At 44.7% G+C, this 14,507-nt stretch overlaps 2 protein-coding genes across 3 annotated transcripts in view; one reads left to right on the top strand and one right to left on the bottom strand.

Moving 5' to 3' along the window:
- The window catches only part of nek11 (NIMA-related kinase 11), a 45,090-nt gene extending 40,271 nt beyond the window's left edge, over nucleotides 1-4,819 (bottom strand). The window contains exons 1-2 of the mRNA XM_064945003.1: nucleotides 4,655-4,819; nucleotides 4,230-4,444 (exon numbers count right to left, since the gene is read on the bottom strand). Of these exons, the coding sequence (XP_064801075.1) occupies nucleotides 4,230-4,414 (185 nt within the window). The 5' untranslated portion in view covers nucleotides 4,415-4,444; nucleotides 4,655-4,819. The remainder of the gene's footprint in view (nucleotides 1-4,229; nucleotides 4,445-4,654) is intronic.
- Nucleotides 4,820-6,914: 2,095 nt separating this feature from the next.
- Nucleotides 6,915-14,256, top strand: cdc42se1 (CDC42 small effector 1). Of its 2 annotated transcripts, XM_064946626.1 has the most exons (6): nucleotides 6,915-7,076; nucleotides 8,564-8,633; nucleotides 8,793-8,905; nucleotides 10,961-11,065; nucleotides 12,371-12,453; nucleotides 12,985-14,256. In XM_064946626.1, exons 3-5 carry the CDS (start codon nucleotides 8,852-8,854, stop codon nucleotides 12,437-12,439), a joined length of 228 nt encoding a protein of 75 aa, XP_064802698.1. In that variant the 5' UTR covers nucleotides 6,915-7,076; nucleotides 8,564-8,633; nucleotides 8,793-8,851; the 3' UTR covers nucleotides 12,440-12,453; nucleotides 12,985-14,256. The 2 variants fall into 2 exon arrangements, with proteins under 2 accessions (XP_064802698.1, XP_064802697.1); XM_064946625.1 differs by having other exon boundaries at nucleotides 8,564-8,905.
- The last annotated feature ends 251 nt before the right edge of the window (nucleotides 14,257-14,507 follow it).

Consider the following 14,507-nt stretch of genomic DNA (forward strand, 5'->3'; position numbering starts at 1 on the left):
CTTCTGCTGTTTCCACAGGAGAAACCTTTGAAGAACCCCTTTTGGTTCCAGGTAGTACTAGAACCCCTTTGGTTCCAAGTAGAACCCATTTGGTTCCAGGTAGAACCATTTTTGAATATTGAACCCAAAAGAGTTCTACCTGGAACCAAGAAGGGTCCTTACCTGGAACCAAAAATGGTTACCTACTCTACTGTGCTCAACAAAATGTCAATTTAAAAATCATTTCTTGCTATGTGCATAGCTACCTGCTTCAGTGCCAAGAAGGGAAGCAAAAACCAGAAGTCATGAGTGACTGGCTTCTGCAAGTCCAGGAGGAATTCTGGCTGGATAAAATAAATTAATTCAGAACCCCCCCCCCACACACACACACACACACACACACACACGAGTCATCATTGCATGTGATAGACAGTAGCCTGACTGACACTGGTCTCACGTGACGAGGAAAGGAAAGCTATCAGTCGTCTCTCAGTGTGGATGTGTCTGTCTGATGGACAGTCCAGGTAACAGAATCAATCCCCCAGGCACACATGTCAAGCTCATTCCACGGAGGGCTGAGTTTCTGCAGGTTTTTGTACTTGATTGTTGAATTCTGTTCACACATTAGTGAGGAACTCCTCTCAACTGGTTGTCTAGGCCTTAATTGAAAAGAAAAAACAAAAACCCACAGACACTAGGCCATCCATGGAATGAGTTTGACACCCTGCCCCAGGGGAACCAACATCAGACGTTCAGAAACTCCTCTTGCTCAAAGCAGGTGTGATCAATGAGCAGAGTGATAACATTGATCATCATAGCAGATGACGATTTGATATGTATTTTTACTGCAGAGGGGCTGGTGATGCCTGATGTCTTCAGTAAGGGAAAGGCTGTGGCTTCCAACACCAACCCACAATCTGCAGTCATATGATCTGGGAAAAATGTGAGAAATGAATGTGTATACTGTATGTGAATGCACTGCTTTAAATGCATCCTTGGCACATATATCTCTATATATCTCAAATATAGCTTGAATGCAGCTAACTGACAATCAGTTGTTGGAGGGCTCATTTGACTGTTTAGCGGAGTCGTAATGAGTCAGAATAGAAATACCACAGCATCTGTTAAGCTGGAGCCATATGCTACAATGGGCAGAACAGAGCCAATTCAGGCAGTGACTCAGAAGTTCAAACTGCTTAAGAATACGTTCTGCACTCACTCACACACACACACACACACACACACACACACACACACACACACACACACACACACACACACACACACACACACACACACACACACACACACACACACACACACACACACGCGCGCGCACACAGGAAGGGAGGAATTGTATGAAGCAGATGCTCTATGATCGGTCTAATAACTATACAGCTTTGTTATCCTAAATACAGCCCCTTGGCCAGCACTCTTTATACATCTGGCTATAAAAGAGTTACGCTAGTGTAATTATTCCCCCAAAAAGATAGGGATTTCATTTCAGATGTTTAGTGGATTTCATCTGGACTACAAAAACCATTTAGAGAACTCTCCCTCCCTCCCTGGTAGTAGCTAAGTTGCTAACGTGTACTGTGAGTGAGGTGAGCTGTCTGCCCTGTGAATGGCAGGGGTTTTGAGTGGCAGTGCTGTGCCAGTGTGTGGTGGGTCAGGGGGTTAGTGGGCACCGCTGGGCTGTGGTAACAAGTTGAAAGCCTTGCCCTGAGCCTGGAGCGTGGGTGTAATGACCCGTGGCATGTTGTCTCTTGCCTCTACGTGCCATAACTAATTGGTGCTGCATTCTCTGAAAAGGGTATGTCTCCCTCTTTCCCTTTTTTACCTCACTATCTCCCTCCATTTCTGTCTTTCTTAACTCACTATCTCTCACTCCCTCTCTTTACTCTCTGGGTAGAGGGATGGTAGTCCCATTCCCTCCATTTCTGTCTTTCTTTACTCACTATCTCTCACTCCCTCTCTTTACTCTCTGGGTGGAAGGATGGTAGTCCCATTCCCTCCATTTCTGTCTTTCTTTACTCACTATCTCTCACTCCCTCTCTTTATTCTCTGGGTAGAAGGATGGTAGTCCCATTCCCTCCATTTCTGTCTTTCTTTACTCACTATCTCTCACTCCCTCTCTTTACCCTCTGGGTGGAAGGATGGTAGTACCATTACCTCCATTTCTGTCTTTCTTTACTCACTATCTCTCACTCCCTCTCTTTACTCTTTACTCTCTGGGTGGAAGGATGGTAGTCCCATTCCCTCCATTTCTGTCTTTCTTTACTCACTATCTCCCTCCATTCTGTCTTTCTTTACTCACTATCTCTCACTCCCTCTCTTTATTTTCTGGGTAGAAGGATGGTAGTCCCATTCCCTCCATTTCTGTCTTTCTTTACTCACTATCTCCCTCCATTCTCTTTCTTTACTCACTATCTCTCACTCCCTCTCTTTATTCTGGGTAGAAGGATGGTAGTCCCATTCCTCCATTTCTGTCTTTCTTTCTCTTTACTCACTATCTCTCACTCCCTCTCTTTACTCTCTGGGTGGAAGGATGGTAATCCCATTCCCTCCATTTCTTTGAAATCTAGATGTGATGAGGTGTTGAGTGGGAAGGAGGGCATGGTGTGTGTGTGTGTGTGTGTGTGTGTGTGTGTGTGTGTGTGTGTGTGTGTGTGTGTGTGTGTGTGTGTGTGTGTGTGTGTGTGTGTGTGTGTGTGTGTGTGTGTGTGTGTGTGTGTGTGTGTGTGTGTGTGTGTGTGTGTGTGTGTGTGCGTGCGTGCGTGCGTGCGTGCGTGCGTGTGTGGCAGAGAGACAGAGAATGAAAGTGAGGACTTTTTCCAATTCAAATCTGCCATCTGCAACGATTGGATTCTGGCCCATGATTAAAGATGGGCTACTTCCACGCTCTCCTTAATGACTGAGACCCTATGAATGCAGCACACGCATGAAATGCCAAAGAGCCTACTGTCTGGCACCTTGCAGGGGCTTGATACTTGCCCAGGAGCCAAGCGTACCTGCTGTGGCATCTGTGTGCTCAGAGGCACGGGACTCTGGGCCCGGCTTGCTGGACTGTGCCAGCAGGCATCATGCTTCAATGCTGGTTAGGCAAGACCCAGTTTCATCATGTATGTCCTTTGACGTGAGACCATTGTGTGCTTGCAGTGCTTATTTAGGCTTATCCAAACATGTGTATTTATAGACATAGTAGATGAACTCCTGGTGCTGTTTTGATTTGGGCGGTCAGTATTTGAACAGTAAGGCAGGAGTTTGTTATGTCAAGGTCAGGAGGTAAACATGACTGGCACACACACACACACCGACACACACACCGACACACACACACACAGACACAGACACACACACAGACCCATACACCACCCCCCACAAACACACACACACACCGACACACACACACATACACACAGACCCATACACCCCCCTCCCCACACACACACACACCGTCACCGACACACACACACTGCTACATGTATGTACAGACTTGTGTGGGAAAAGCAGTCCATCAAAGCCTATTGGATTAATAGACATACGCTGATGTTGTAACTCTACAGTATATGTTCCAGACAGTGGATGAATATAGTTATTATAGTGGATTCAATTAAACTCAGTTCAGAATGACAACTCTTCATGTTGAGTCTCTAGTTCATCCAGATAATGCCTTGGGTTCTGCAATGTAGTTCAATGTAATGCAGTTACATTTTTTAAGTCTGTCATGTCAACGCTAATGTTTTTAAATGTATGTAAACTGTAAAGTATTTTTGTCCATAATGTCTTTCCCATTATGTATCAGACCCCAGGAAGACTAGCTGTCACCATTTGTGTCAGCTAATGGGGATCCTAATAAAATCTAAAATGTGTTTGATTAGCACAGAGCCAGCTGCTCAGAGCAAACATTCTCTCCCCCATGCATGGGGATATGATGAGGGAGGGAGAGAGAGAGAAGAGAGAGGGGAAGAGAAGAGATGTGAGGTGCTCTCAGGCATCTGTATACACAGGCTAATGCTGCCACCCAGAGGATGAACACAGAACCGCTGTTTTAATTGAGCACCATCGGTAGAGGAACCACCCCTACACTCCTAGTCATTGGTCTCGACCCCCAACACACTTATCTAAAAGGATTGGAGAGATGTAAGCAATATGAAAGATGTTGACCCATTTCTAATAGAGGGCAAGGTGGGCACTGGGCAGTTGACATGTGAAGAGCAGCGCAGGACAACAGCAGGAGGCATACTCACAGTTTCTCCCCATCCCTTGCTCTAGTGTCTTGAACGAGGTAAACAGTGCTAAAACTCCCTCTGCCCAATCTCTGTAGGATGCTGTATCTTTTGGCAATCAGGTTGCTGGGGACAGGAGTTATAGGAGTGGAGGGGCAGTGGACACGGCAGGATGAATGGGCTTCTAGCTCCTCAAACTTGGGCATCTTGTTGCGGGATTCTTACAGGAGAATTAACTGCAAAATTCAGCAAAACACAAATATGTTGCTTTTCCTTATTTTATGCACGTTTGCCAAATTCAGATGAAAATAAATAAATACATAATTTACAGGGGAGACAGAGTCAGATAGCAGCACGTCGCACATGTTACAGTGTAGGATTACTGAAAGCAGAGTCCTGGCTAGCTTATTCTATTTCACTATTGCCACTTTGTCAAACAAACTCACCTGTTTGCAGATAGGTGTTGGCTATTTCCACCAGTTTAAAACATCCATAGCCTACTGTATTAACTTCCGTGTTTACTCTTGTTCCTATGGTAATAGGAAACCTCTCGTCTCCCGTTCATTATATCCTTTTATTTCACCAGGTGTCAGTGAAGAGCCTTCTGATGTGAAGGCCTGTTTGGGATAGGGAGTTTTAGTCTCAATTCTCATGACAAGGCATTTGACCAGAAGACAACACGTATACTCTATTCTCTTCTAACGTGGAACGGAGTTGTATGAGACATCTGTAGGCTGGCTAACTAACCTAAGTCATATTCTTCAACAATATAGTCAATGACTTTTTCCACATTTTGTTATGTTACAGCCTTATTCTAAAATTAATTAAATAGTTTTTTTCCCCCTCAATCTGCACACAATAATACATAATGACAAAGCAAAAACTGGCTTAGAAATGTATTACAAAAAAAAAAATGTAAATATCACATTTACATAAGTATTCAGACCCTTTTCTCAGTACTTTGTTGAAGCACCTTTGGCTGAGATTACAGGCTTGCGTCTTCTTAAGTATGACGCTACAAGCGTGGCACACCTGTATTTGGGAAGTTTCTCCCATTCTTCTCTGCAAATCCTCTCAAGCTCTGCCAGGTTGGATGGGGAGCATTGCTGCACAATTATTTTCAGGTCTCTCCAGAGATGTTTGATCGGGTTCAAGTCCGGGTTCTGGCTGGGCCACTCAAGGACATTCAGAGACTTGTCCTGAAGCTCTCCTGCGTTGTCTTGGCTGTGTGCTTAGGGTCGTTGTCCTGTTGGAAGGTGAACCCACCATTTAATCAATTTTAGAATGTGGAAAAGGTCAAGGGGACTACTACCCGAATGCACTGTAGAAAGACCTAAATTGAAATGAGCCTTGCATTGCAGTCTGGTCTCATAGACTAGACGTAACATAGTAAAAGTAAATCCGGGATGCTCAGATGAGTATGATATATTATGTTTGGTATGGTTACATAAGACATATGGTTATTTAAAGTAGGATGGTTGGTAGGGCTGGATGGATGGGTGGGTGTATAACGTGAAAGTCTAGCAACCCAAAGGTTGAGAGTTTGAATATCATCACGGACAACTTTAGCATTTTAGCTAATTAGCTAATTTTAATCTACTAGCAACTACACCATGGGACCGCCAAGTGCTGAATCGCGTAAGCTTAAAAATTGTCTGTCCTCAGTTGCAACACTCACCACCGAATTCCAAACTGCCTCTGGAAGCAATGTCAGCACAAGAACTGTTCGCCGAGAGCTTCACTAAATGGGTTTCCATGGCTGAACAGCCGCACACAAGCCTGAGATTACCATCTGCAATGCCAAGTGTCAGCTGGAGTAGTGTAAAGCTCAGAGCCATTGAACTCTGGAGCAGTGGAAATGCTTTCTCTGGAGTGATAAATTACGCTTCATCACCTGGCAGTCCGACGGACAAATCTGGGTTTGGCCGATACCAGGAGAATGCTACCTTCCCAATGCATAGTAACAACTGTAAAGTTTGACTGGCCTGCACAGAACTTGACTGGCCTGCACAGAGCGCTGACCTCACCCCCATCGAACACCTTTGGGATGAATTGGATGCCAATTGCGAGCCAGGCCTAATTTCCTAACATCAGTGCCTGACCTCACTAATGCTCTTGTGGATGAATGGAAGCAAGTCCCCGCAGCAATGTTCCAACATCTAATGGAAAGCCTTCCTAGAAGAGTGGAGGCTGTTATAGCAGCAAAGTGGGGATTAATGTCCATTATTTTGGAATGAGATGTTCAACAAGCAGGTGTCCACATAATTTTGGTAATGTAATGTACTTAGCATGTTAGCTAACCCTTCCCCTTACCCTAACCGTAGCTAACCTAACCCTAACCCTAACTCCTAAACTTAACCCCAACACCTAACTCCTAGCCTAGCTAACGTTAGCCAGCTAGCCAGCTCGCCACCTGGCTATAATTTGTAACATATCATACGTTTTACTAATTCTTAACATATAGTTTGTTTTGCAAATTCGTAACATATAATACAATTTGTAATTCGTAACATATCATACGAAATGGGTGATGGACATTCACAAATTAATACATACCATACGAAACATAACATACCATACTAAATTAAGAATCTCATATTTATGTACAGAGTCATACGAAATGCTCTGAGACCAGGTTGCAGCGTAGCAGAAAATATCCCAGATTGTGCAATGCTTTCATTGGCCTGTTGATTTTCTTCCAGTTGTGGCGCTATAGTTCTGCCACCGTAAAAGCCTGAGGACGAGGAGTGTAGCCTACCGCAGAACATAGGAGACGTTTTACTTTACCACATCTCGACTCGTGAGCTGACCGTTTTAAAGATATCATGTTCGTTTGAGGGAGAAAGCGGATTCCATACTGATGTTACGGTAAAGGCAAATTGGTTGAAATTGGTTGTTTAATTGTGGCAGGGATCTAGATGTAGATGTATTGCTATGCTAATTTCGGAGTGACTGGATTGAGTGAGCGGTTTTTGGGTTGAGAACTCGCGTCAGTGTTTTTCGTTAGTAAAATGTTAAATGCAGATGTTACTTACGTTGTTGCCTTACAGATGTTTCCGTCGAGACGGTGGCGTACTGGATGACAAACATAATGCCTCAATAGAACATATTGAGAGTGTTCATTTGAGAATTAGGCTACATTCAATGTCCCTACTCTTTAAAAATCACATTAATACACGTTCAATGACCATCTCTTTTCAGGATATTCAATTGGATAGTCACTCAGTTTTATTTAACATGCCTGTAGCCCTGTTGAATTGAGGCTATAACAGAACACTGTAAATCAATGGCCGGTGTTGTTCTCAGGCCAGACATCTTTAAGTAGACCTACAGTTAAAAAGCTGGAGATCTACATATGCTACACATTTTCACCTCTCACTCACTCTCTCACTCACTCTCTCCCTGACTCACTCTCACTCACTCACTCACTCTCTCACTCACTCACTCTCACTCTCTCCCTCACTCACTCCCTCACTCACTCTCTCCCTCACTCCCTCACTCACTCTCACTCTCTCACACACACTACCTTTACCTTGATCTCCTGGTTCAAAGTCGAGTTCGGTCTGTATAGAGAAACAGTATACCCAAACCTCGTTCTTTCACCTCTATTTTTGTTTTGTTTTACAAAGATGCAAGGGGGTAGGTACTCGTTTGGGGAAAGAATGTCCTTGTCTGGTCATTTACCAGTATTTTATAACACTTTGAACTAATATGATTACCAGTACATCAAAGCATAGTTCAGATCTTACTCAACCTAGTTGAATTCAGTGCTAATACTGATGACTTTAATCAAAATAAAAGTTTAATTATTAATCAATCTCCTATTGAAACCATCATGTTGCACAGGGCTCTTAGGTCTTGTATGTCACAGTCCTAAATGTCTGTCTTTCAATCCTGAATCAAATCCGTTTGTAAGACTGACTGGTCAATGTAGCTTACATTAGATAAGGATTTGGTGACAGTTGAATAGTGTTAACGGTGACTGGATGGAGGAGAGAATCCCCGTAATATGCCTGCAGCTCTTTTCTGAGGGACAGTTGACCCGGGTCCTGATCTTTCAGTGGGTGTTGCCATTATGACAGGAAGTCCCTTGCCCCTGCAGCGTGAATCCCTTGTCTTGCATGACTGTCACAGACAGGAAGTGATGAGCAAGTGTGTGGTGGATGCATGTTGACTGACAGCAAATAGGCCTGTAGAGATGTAGGCCTATTTGGCATGGGGATGCTGAAATGTAGAAATTAACATGCCCATAATATTGTATCTGAATTGATTGTGCTATTCTAGCAGGTGGAGATAGTTTCACTTCCTATGCCTTGTCAGCATTCAACTAATGGAATCTGGTTTTGACTCAACAGGCCCTACAGTACCTGAGGCAGTGGACATCTGGGGAGACGAGCATCCACAGGATTCAGTGAGAGGGAAGAGGTGACATTCTAAACGTTAAGAGAAAGGAATAGAACCGGACTTGGCACTGAGCCTTGGGGGACACCCATCATTTTTCGGGGACTGGACTGGTTGCAACGCCCTCACCATTCCACCCTAAGCAGCGTTCTTGTTCTCCAACACGTCCTCCTCTGCCTGCAGGGCGTCCAGAGAACCAGGGCCTCCGGACCCACTCAGAGAAAAGCAGCAGCACAGTAGGGATGAGCGAGTTCTGGCACAAGATTGGCTGCTGCGTGGTGGCCAAACCTCCACCGGTGAGTTTGTCCCTTCTGAGAAATGACTGGAACACAGTAACTTTTTAGCTGCCGTGCTAGCCCTGCTTTTACAGCTCCAAGGTCAATGGGTCAAGATTAAGGGTTTGCCTGATTTTAAGATGTTTACCTGCCTCCCAAGAGTTTGGATATTAGATTGACCACACCACCATATCTACAACTTCACTAGTTGAAGTTAGTTCAGCCATGCCAGGTGTGGATCCTCAAGATGCATGGGATGACATGGGTATCATTAGCTGATTCTACAGCCAGTCAACAACACTAGTGAGAAGAGAGCCCTCTGCTCCTGTCAGTGGCCTGAGAAATGGGTCCGGTGGATGGTGAGAGAGTGGAAGAAGGAATGACTCAGGTCTTTTCTGTTGTTTTGAAGTGGGTGACCCACATAGTCCCGGAGGTCTGCCTATCTGGAGGGCTAGACTTCAGTCCAGACAAAGACTGCTCTGTCATTAGACATTACCTCTTGAATCATGATTAAGAAGATGTAGGTTAGGCCGGGTCCAACTATAGTCTAGCTCATAGACGTGTAACTTCATAAAAATAAACACTCCACTATTACCAGATCAGAACATATCAAGTCTGTCCCAAGCACCCATACACTCTCACCTTGTGTTTAACCTTAAGGGGACTGTAAAACTATTGTTGTAGTAGTAGTCGTCACGTCAGTGTCGTCGTCGTAGAATTGGCATTAAGTCAAATAAGGAGATGTATCCCTCCACAGCATGTCTCTATAGTAACTCCAGAACCCTCCCCTAACAATGAATGGGTCTCTGAGGGGAAGTGGGCTTCTGGCATGTGCTGCTATTGAGCTCATTCTTTTCCCTCCCTTCCTCCTCCCTCCTTTATTTTTAGGTCCTTGTTTATTCTATTGTTGGGACGAGAGAAGGCCAGACTAGAATGTGTGTATAGCATGTGGTGGCATACTAACAAGTGTTACTTCCCAGAAAGGCTTGCTTTGTAAATAGTTTATTTCTGATAACAGTGCAATGACTGCATGTCGTTGGACCTGTGTATAATTTAATTAACATTCTTTTTAGTTTTTATAAATCCCTAATTATTCAAATTAACAATTGCTATGTGGCATTTGCACTATACAGTCAGAATATTGATACTGGTCATGATCCTTAATGTGAAATGGCTCATTCATTCCTGTCAGTTCTGGGTCATCTCTGTCGGCACCCAGCGTAGCCTGTTGTAACAAGTGGGGCTTATTCACAGCACTGCTGACAGGTGATGACATGCCCTTACACTGACAGAACTGAACATGCTCTAATAAAACAACTATTAGAGAAGGGGATGTTCAACATTCCACTTACATTCATGTCATTTAGCAGACGCTCTTATCCAGAACAGCTTACAGGAGAATTCATGTTAAGTGCCTTGCTCAAGGGCACATCGGGCAGATTTTTCACCTGGTTTGGGGATTCGAACCAGTGACCTTTCAGTTACTAGCCCAAATCTCTTAACCGCCGCTAGACGTCCTGACCCGCCGCTAGACGTCCTGACCCGCCGCTAGACGTCCTGACCCGCCGCTAGGCTTCCTGACCCGCCGCTAGGCGTCCTGACCCGCCGCTAGACGTCCTGACCCGCCGCTAGACGTCCTGACCCGCCGCTAGGCTTCCTGACCCGCCGCTAGGCTGCCTGACCCGCCGCTAGGCTGCCTGACCCACCGCTAGGCGTCCTGACCCACCGCTAGGCTGCCTGACCCGCCGCTAGGGCGACCCACCCTGGCCCGCCGCTAGGCTGCCTGACCCACCGCTAGGCGTCCTGACCTGCTGCCATTGAGTATGAAATAACAAGTAGAAGATCAAAACCCTTATCAAAGATCATCCCATTCAGGTTACAAAATGGTGTAGGCTGTGTGTGTGTGTGTGTGTTGTGTGTGAAATGTGTGATCAAAACCCTTGTGATCATGTGTGTTACAAAATGTGTGTGTGTGTGTGTGTGTGTGTGTTAAAGCTTTTTTTCCACTGGGCTTAATTGCATAATATCTGTCTAAGTCTCCATTTTCTATTTCTATATATTTTCAATTATTTCCAGAGGAAGAAGCGCAGGAAAATCGACCGCAGCATGATCGGCGAGCCCACAAACTTTGTCCACTTGACACACATTGGCTCTGGGGAGATGGCAGAGGGCCGGGCCCCGGTAAGAGAGATGATACCTAGACTGACTGGGGCTGGTGTGTGTTGAGATATTGTGAAGGTAGTGTGTGTGTGTTACTCCTCAGAACATGGGCTGGGCTTTGCAGCTTCCAACCTGCCGCTAGGAATGTTGGCCTGGTTTCCTACGGAATACAGTCACGTTGGACAGGGAATGAGAGGAGGAAATGTAGAAACGCTGGGAATTGTTTCTCAATTCATTCACCTATTAGTAGGATGTGAATATTAACTTTAGTTTGAAACCTGTTATGCTATGATTGATAAAGCTGTGTACAGTACTATCAGAAGACTAGCCAATCACTAGTCTGGTCACTGTTTAAATCACTGTATGGAAAGTGGTAGGTTAAACTGAGTGATAGTCCATTTCTGAATTTATTACATGATGTTGATGCTATCAGTACTAAAATGTATGGACTACTGTATGTCGCTCTGCTAAATGACTCAAATGTATGGACTACTGTATGTCGCTCTGCTAAATGACTCAAATGTATGGACTACTGTATGTCGCTCTGCTAAATGACTCAAATGTATGGACTACTGTATGTCGCTCTGCTAAATGACTCAAATGTATGGACTACTGTATGTCGCTCTGCTAAATGACTCAAATGTCTCACTAAACAACTGACTGTTCCGTCGTGATCATGACCTCCAATTGCGAAAGTCAACAGATTTTTTTAAATAAATGATAGATTTACACATTGTATCATGACGTGGTCTGAGAACAGTCAGGTGGAGGAGTATGTTGCTGAAACATGTTACTGCCCTCCGTGTTACATAATTCCATTTCCTCAACTGCTATTGCGTAACCCTCTAATGTCCATTGTTCTGTTATGACCCATAGCTGTCAGACTGTAGTTATTCTAGTGCTCTTCAAGCACGTGCCATTTCTGCAACGTTTCACGTCAGAATGATTGATCCACACCTGTGCGTTCGTCCAACGTTAAAAAGTCAAGAAAAACCCCCACAGCCTAAAGCAAGTCCCATTCCTCCTCTCTCCATCCCATCATATGGTCACTGTCATTATGGAAAGACGTAGGTTATGAGTAATGCTGCTGGTCAAATGGATCAAATGTTGTCAGCAGTGGGATCATGTTTCATATGAACCCCACAGAAACACTGTTAAATATGTTACATACAATGATACAGTATAGAAACATAGTTCTAATTCTGGCTTCGACTCCTGCCTCTCCATTCATATGTTATCATGAAGAGGTCATGACCTGCCTTTTTGATATGAAAATGACTAAGTATCTGTAGAAACTCTAACAGTCGTTATCTTCCTGTCCTGTAGTCAGGGCCAGTCCAGGATAAGATGAGGTCAAAAGGACCCAGTACCAACGGCCGCAAGAGCATGTTATAACTGCTGCCTACCAAGTAAGTACCCAGTTAATGAAGCTATCACCATATCTGCAATGCAATAGCTTCTCTGGAACTGACCTTCACTTCTGGAACTGACCTTCACTTCTGGAACTGACCTTCACTTCTGGAACTGACCTTCACTTCTGGAACTGACCTTCACCACTGGAACTAACCACCTTCACCTCTCTGGAACTAACCACCTTCACCTCTCTGGAACTAACCACCTTCACCTCTCTGGAACTAACCACCTTTACCTCTCTGGAACTAAACCACCTTCACCTTCACCTCTCTGGAACTAACCACCTTCACCTCTCTGGAACTAACCACCTTCACCTTCTCTGGAACTAACCACCTTCACCTCTTTGGAACGAACCACCTTCACCTCTCTGGAACGAACCACCTTCACCTCTCTGGAACGAACCACCTTCACCTCTCTGGAACGAACCACCTTCACCTCTTTGGAACGAACCACCTTCACCTCTTTGGAACGAACCACCTTCACCTCTCTGGACTTGTAGAACTAACAGTTTTCATTTCTCTCTGTAGGCATGGAGAACCATTTCCATCCTCCTCTATGCGCCCCTCTCATCCCAAATCAAAAGCAGCCACTGCAGCGTAACCTGTTTCCATTGGAGCACTTGGCAAACCTGAGAGCGGACCCTAATAGAGAGCAGAGAGGCTCTTCCTGGCGTCTGCAGGATCTATTTAGCCAAACAGGACGATGGCCTTTCTGTGGTCACCACAAGAATCGCCCTGCTCAGAGGAGGATAGACTGACATGTTTTTTATGCTTTTTAAAGAAAAGTATTTGTCTTTCTGATGGACTCTGGACTTCCACTGTATTTCAGCCAACAACGTTACTGTGTCTGTGCCAGCAAGCGTATGGGATAGAGCCGGGGAGAGTGTTTAGCTACATTTGTTGACTAACATGGCTGATTCCATTTCAGGAGGTGAAGATTATGTTCTCAAGGATCACCTGAATGTTGCAAACCATTGACCTACTGCCAAACAAACTATTTTGTGTATCTGTCTAATGAATGAGGATGCACCTTGTTATTTTCCTACAGTGCATAGTTAAAGGTGTCTTCGTGTGTGTTTAAGTGCAAAATGCTATGTGATTTTGTTGCTGTTTAGATACCAGTACTGAGTAGTGTTATTTTGATTGTACCAGTTGCTATAGAGCCCCATTTGGACTGCTACCCAGTTGCCATAGAGACCCATTTGGACTGCTACCCAGTTGCCATAGAGACCCATTTGGACTGCTACCCAGTTGCCATAGAGACCCATTTGGACTGCTACCCAGTTGCCATAGAGACCCATTTGGACTGCTACCCAGTTGCCATAGAGACCCATTTGGACTGCTACCCAGTTGCCATAGAGACCCATTTGGACTGCTACCCAGTTGCCATAGAGACCCATTTGGACTGCTACCCAGTTGCCATAGAGACCCATTTGGACTGCTACCCAGTTGCAAGCATACAGGTAACTGCCAAACTAAGCAGCAAGAGCTGCCAACAAGAGCTGCCTTATTGGCAGCATAAGAGCTGCCAATAAGTACCGTCATTTACTGGTGTTTCCTTTTATTTGAGCAGTTACCTGTAGCTGATCACTGTGATACACTGTTTACTAGCACCTACTCTGAAAACCCCTAACTATTAGTCAGCAGGAAGAGTCTGTTAGTAACAGGGGTTGTTGAAATTCGAAACACCCTGACCGTTACGGGGCTTTCCAGTGATCTCTCCTGGAATTACTCGGGAATGCCACTCATTAAATCAACTGCATCGAAGGAACATTCCATAAGGTAGTTTGTTCTCTTGTCGGGGGGGGATGTCCACCCCTTGATCAGAATGGAAAATTCCAACCATTTCACTGTGCGCTCCCCTTGTAATTTCTATATGGCCTCCCACTTGAGCTTGTTGTAGGCGACGTGCACTCCAAGCTGGCTTGTGTCCCACATGACATCCACACGATTCTGAAACCAGGTGGGAGTTTTAAATATCTGATTTAAATCATGCAGTAGAAATGAAAATTTGTTTCCTGTACACAACTGTATTTCTGACGTGCTTAGTA

Source organism: Oncorhynchus masou, chromosome 29 (assembly GCF_036934945.1).
Source record: "Oncorhynchus masou masou isolate Uvic2021 chromosome 29, UVic_Omas_1.1, whole genome shotgun sequence".
NCBI classification, from domain to species: domain Eukaryota; kingdom Metazoa; phylum Chordata; class Actinopteri; order Salmoniformes; family Salmonidae; genus Oncorhynchus; species Oncorhynchus masou.

What these genes read in the sequence shown, in the direction of transcription:
- cdc42se1 (XM_064946625.1), top strand. Translation starts at nt 8,852, where the DNA reads ATGAGCGAGTTCTGGCACAAGATTGGCTGCTGCGTGGTGGCCAAACCT. An exon ending in TGGTGGCCAAACCTCCACCG is followed by an intron (nt 8,906 to 10,960) that starts GTGAGTTTGTCC and finishes AATTATTTCCAG; the next exon opens with AGGAAGAAGCGCAGGAAAAT. An exon ending in TGGCAGAGGGCCGGGCCCCG is followed by an intron (nt 11,066 to 12,370) that starts GTAAGAGAGATG and finishes CCTGTCCTGTAG; the next exon opens with TCAGGGCCAGTCCAGGATAA.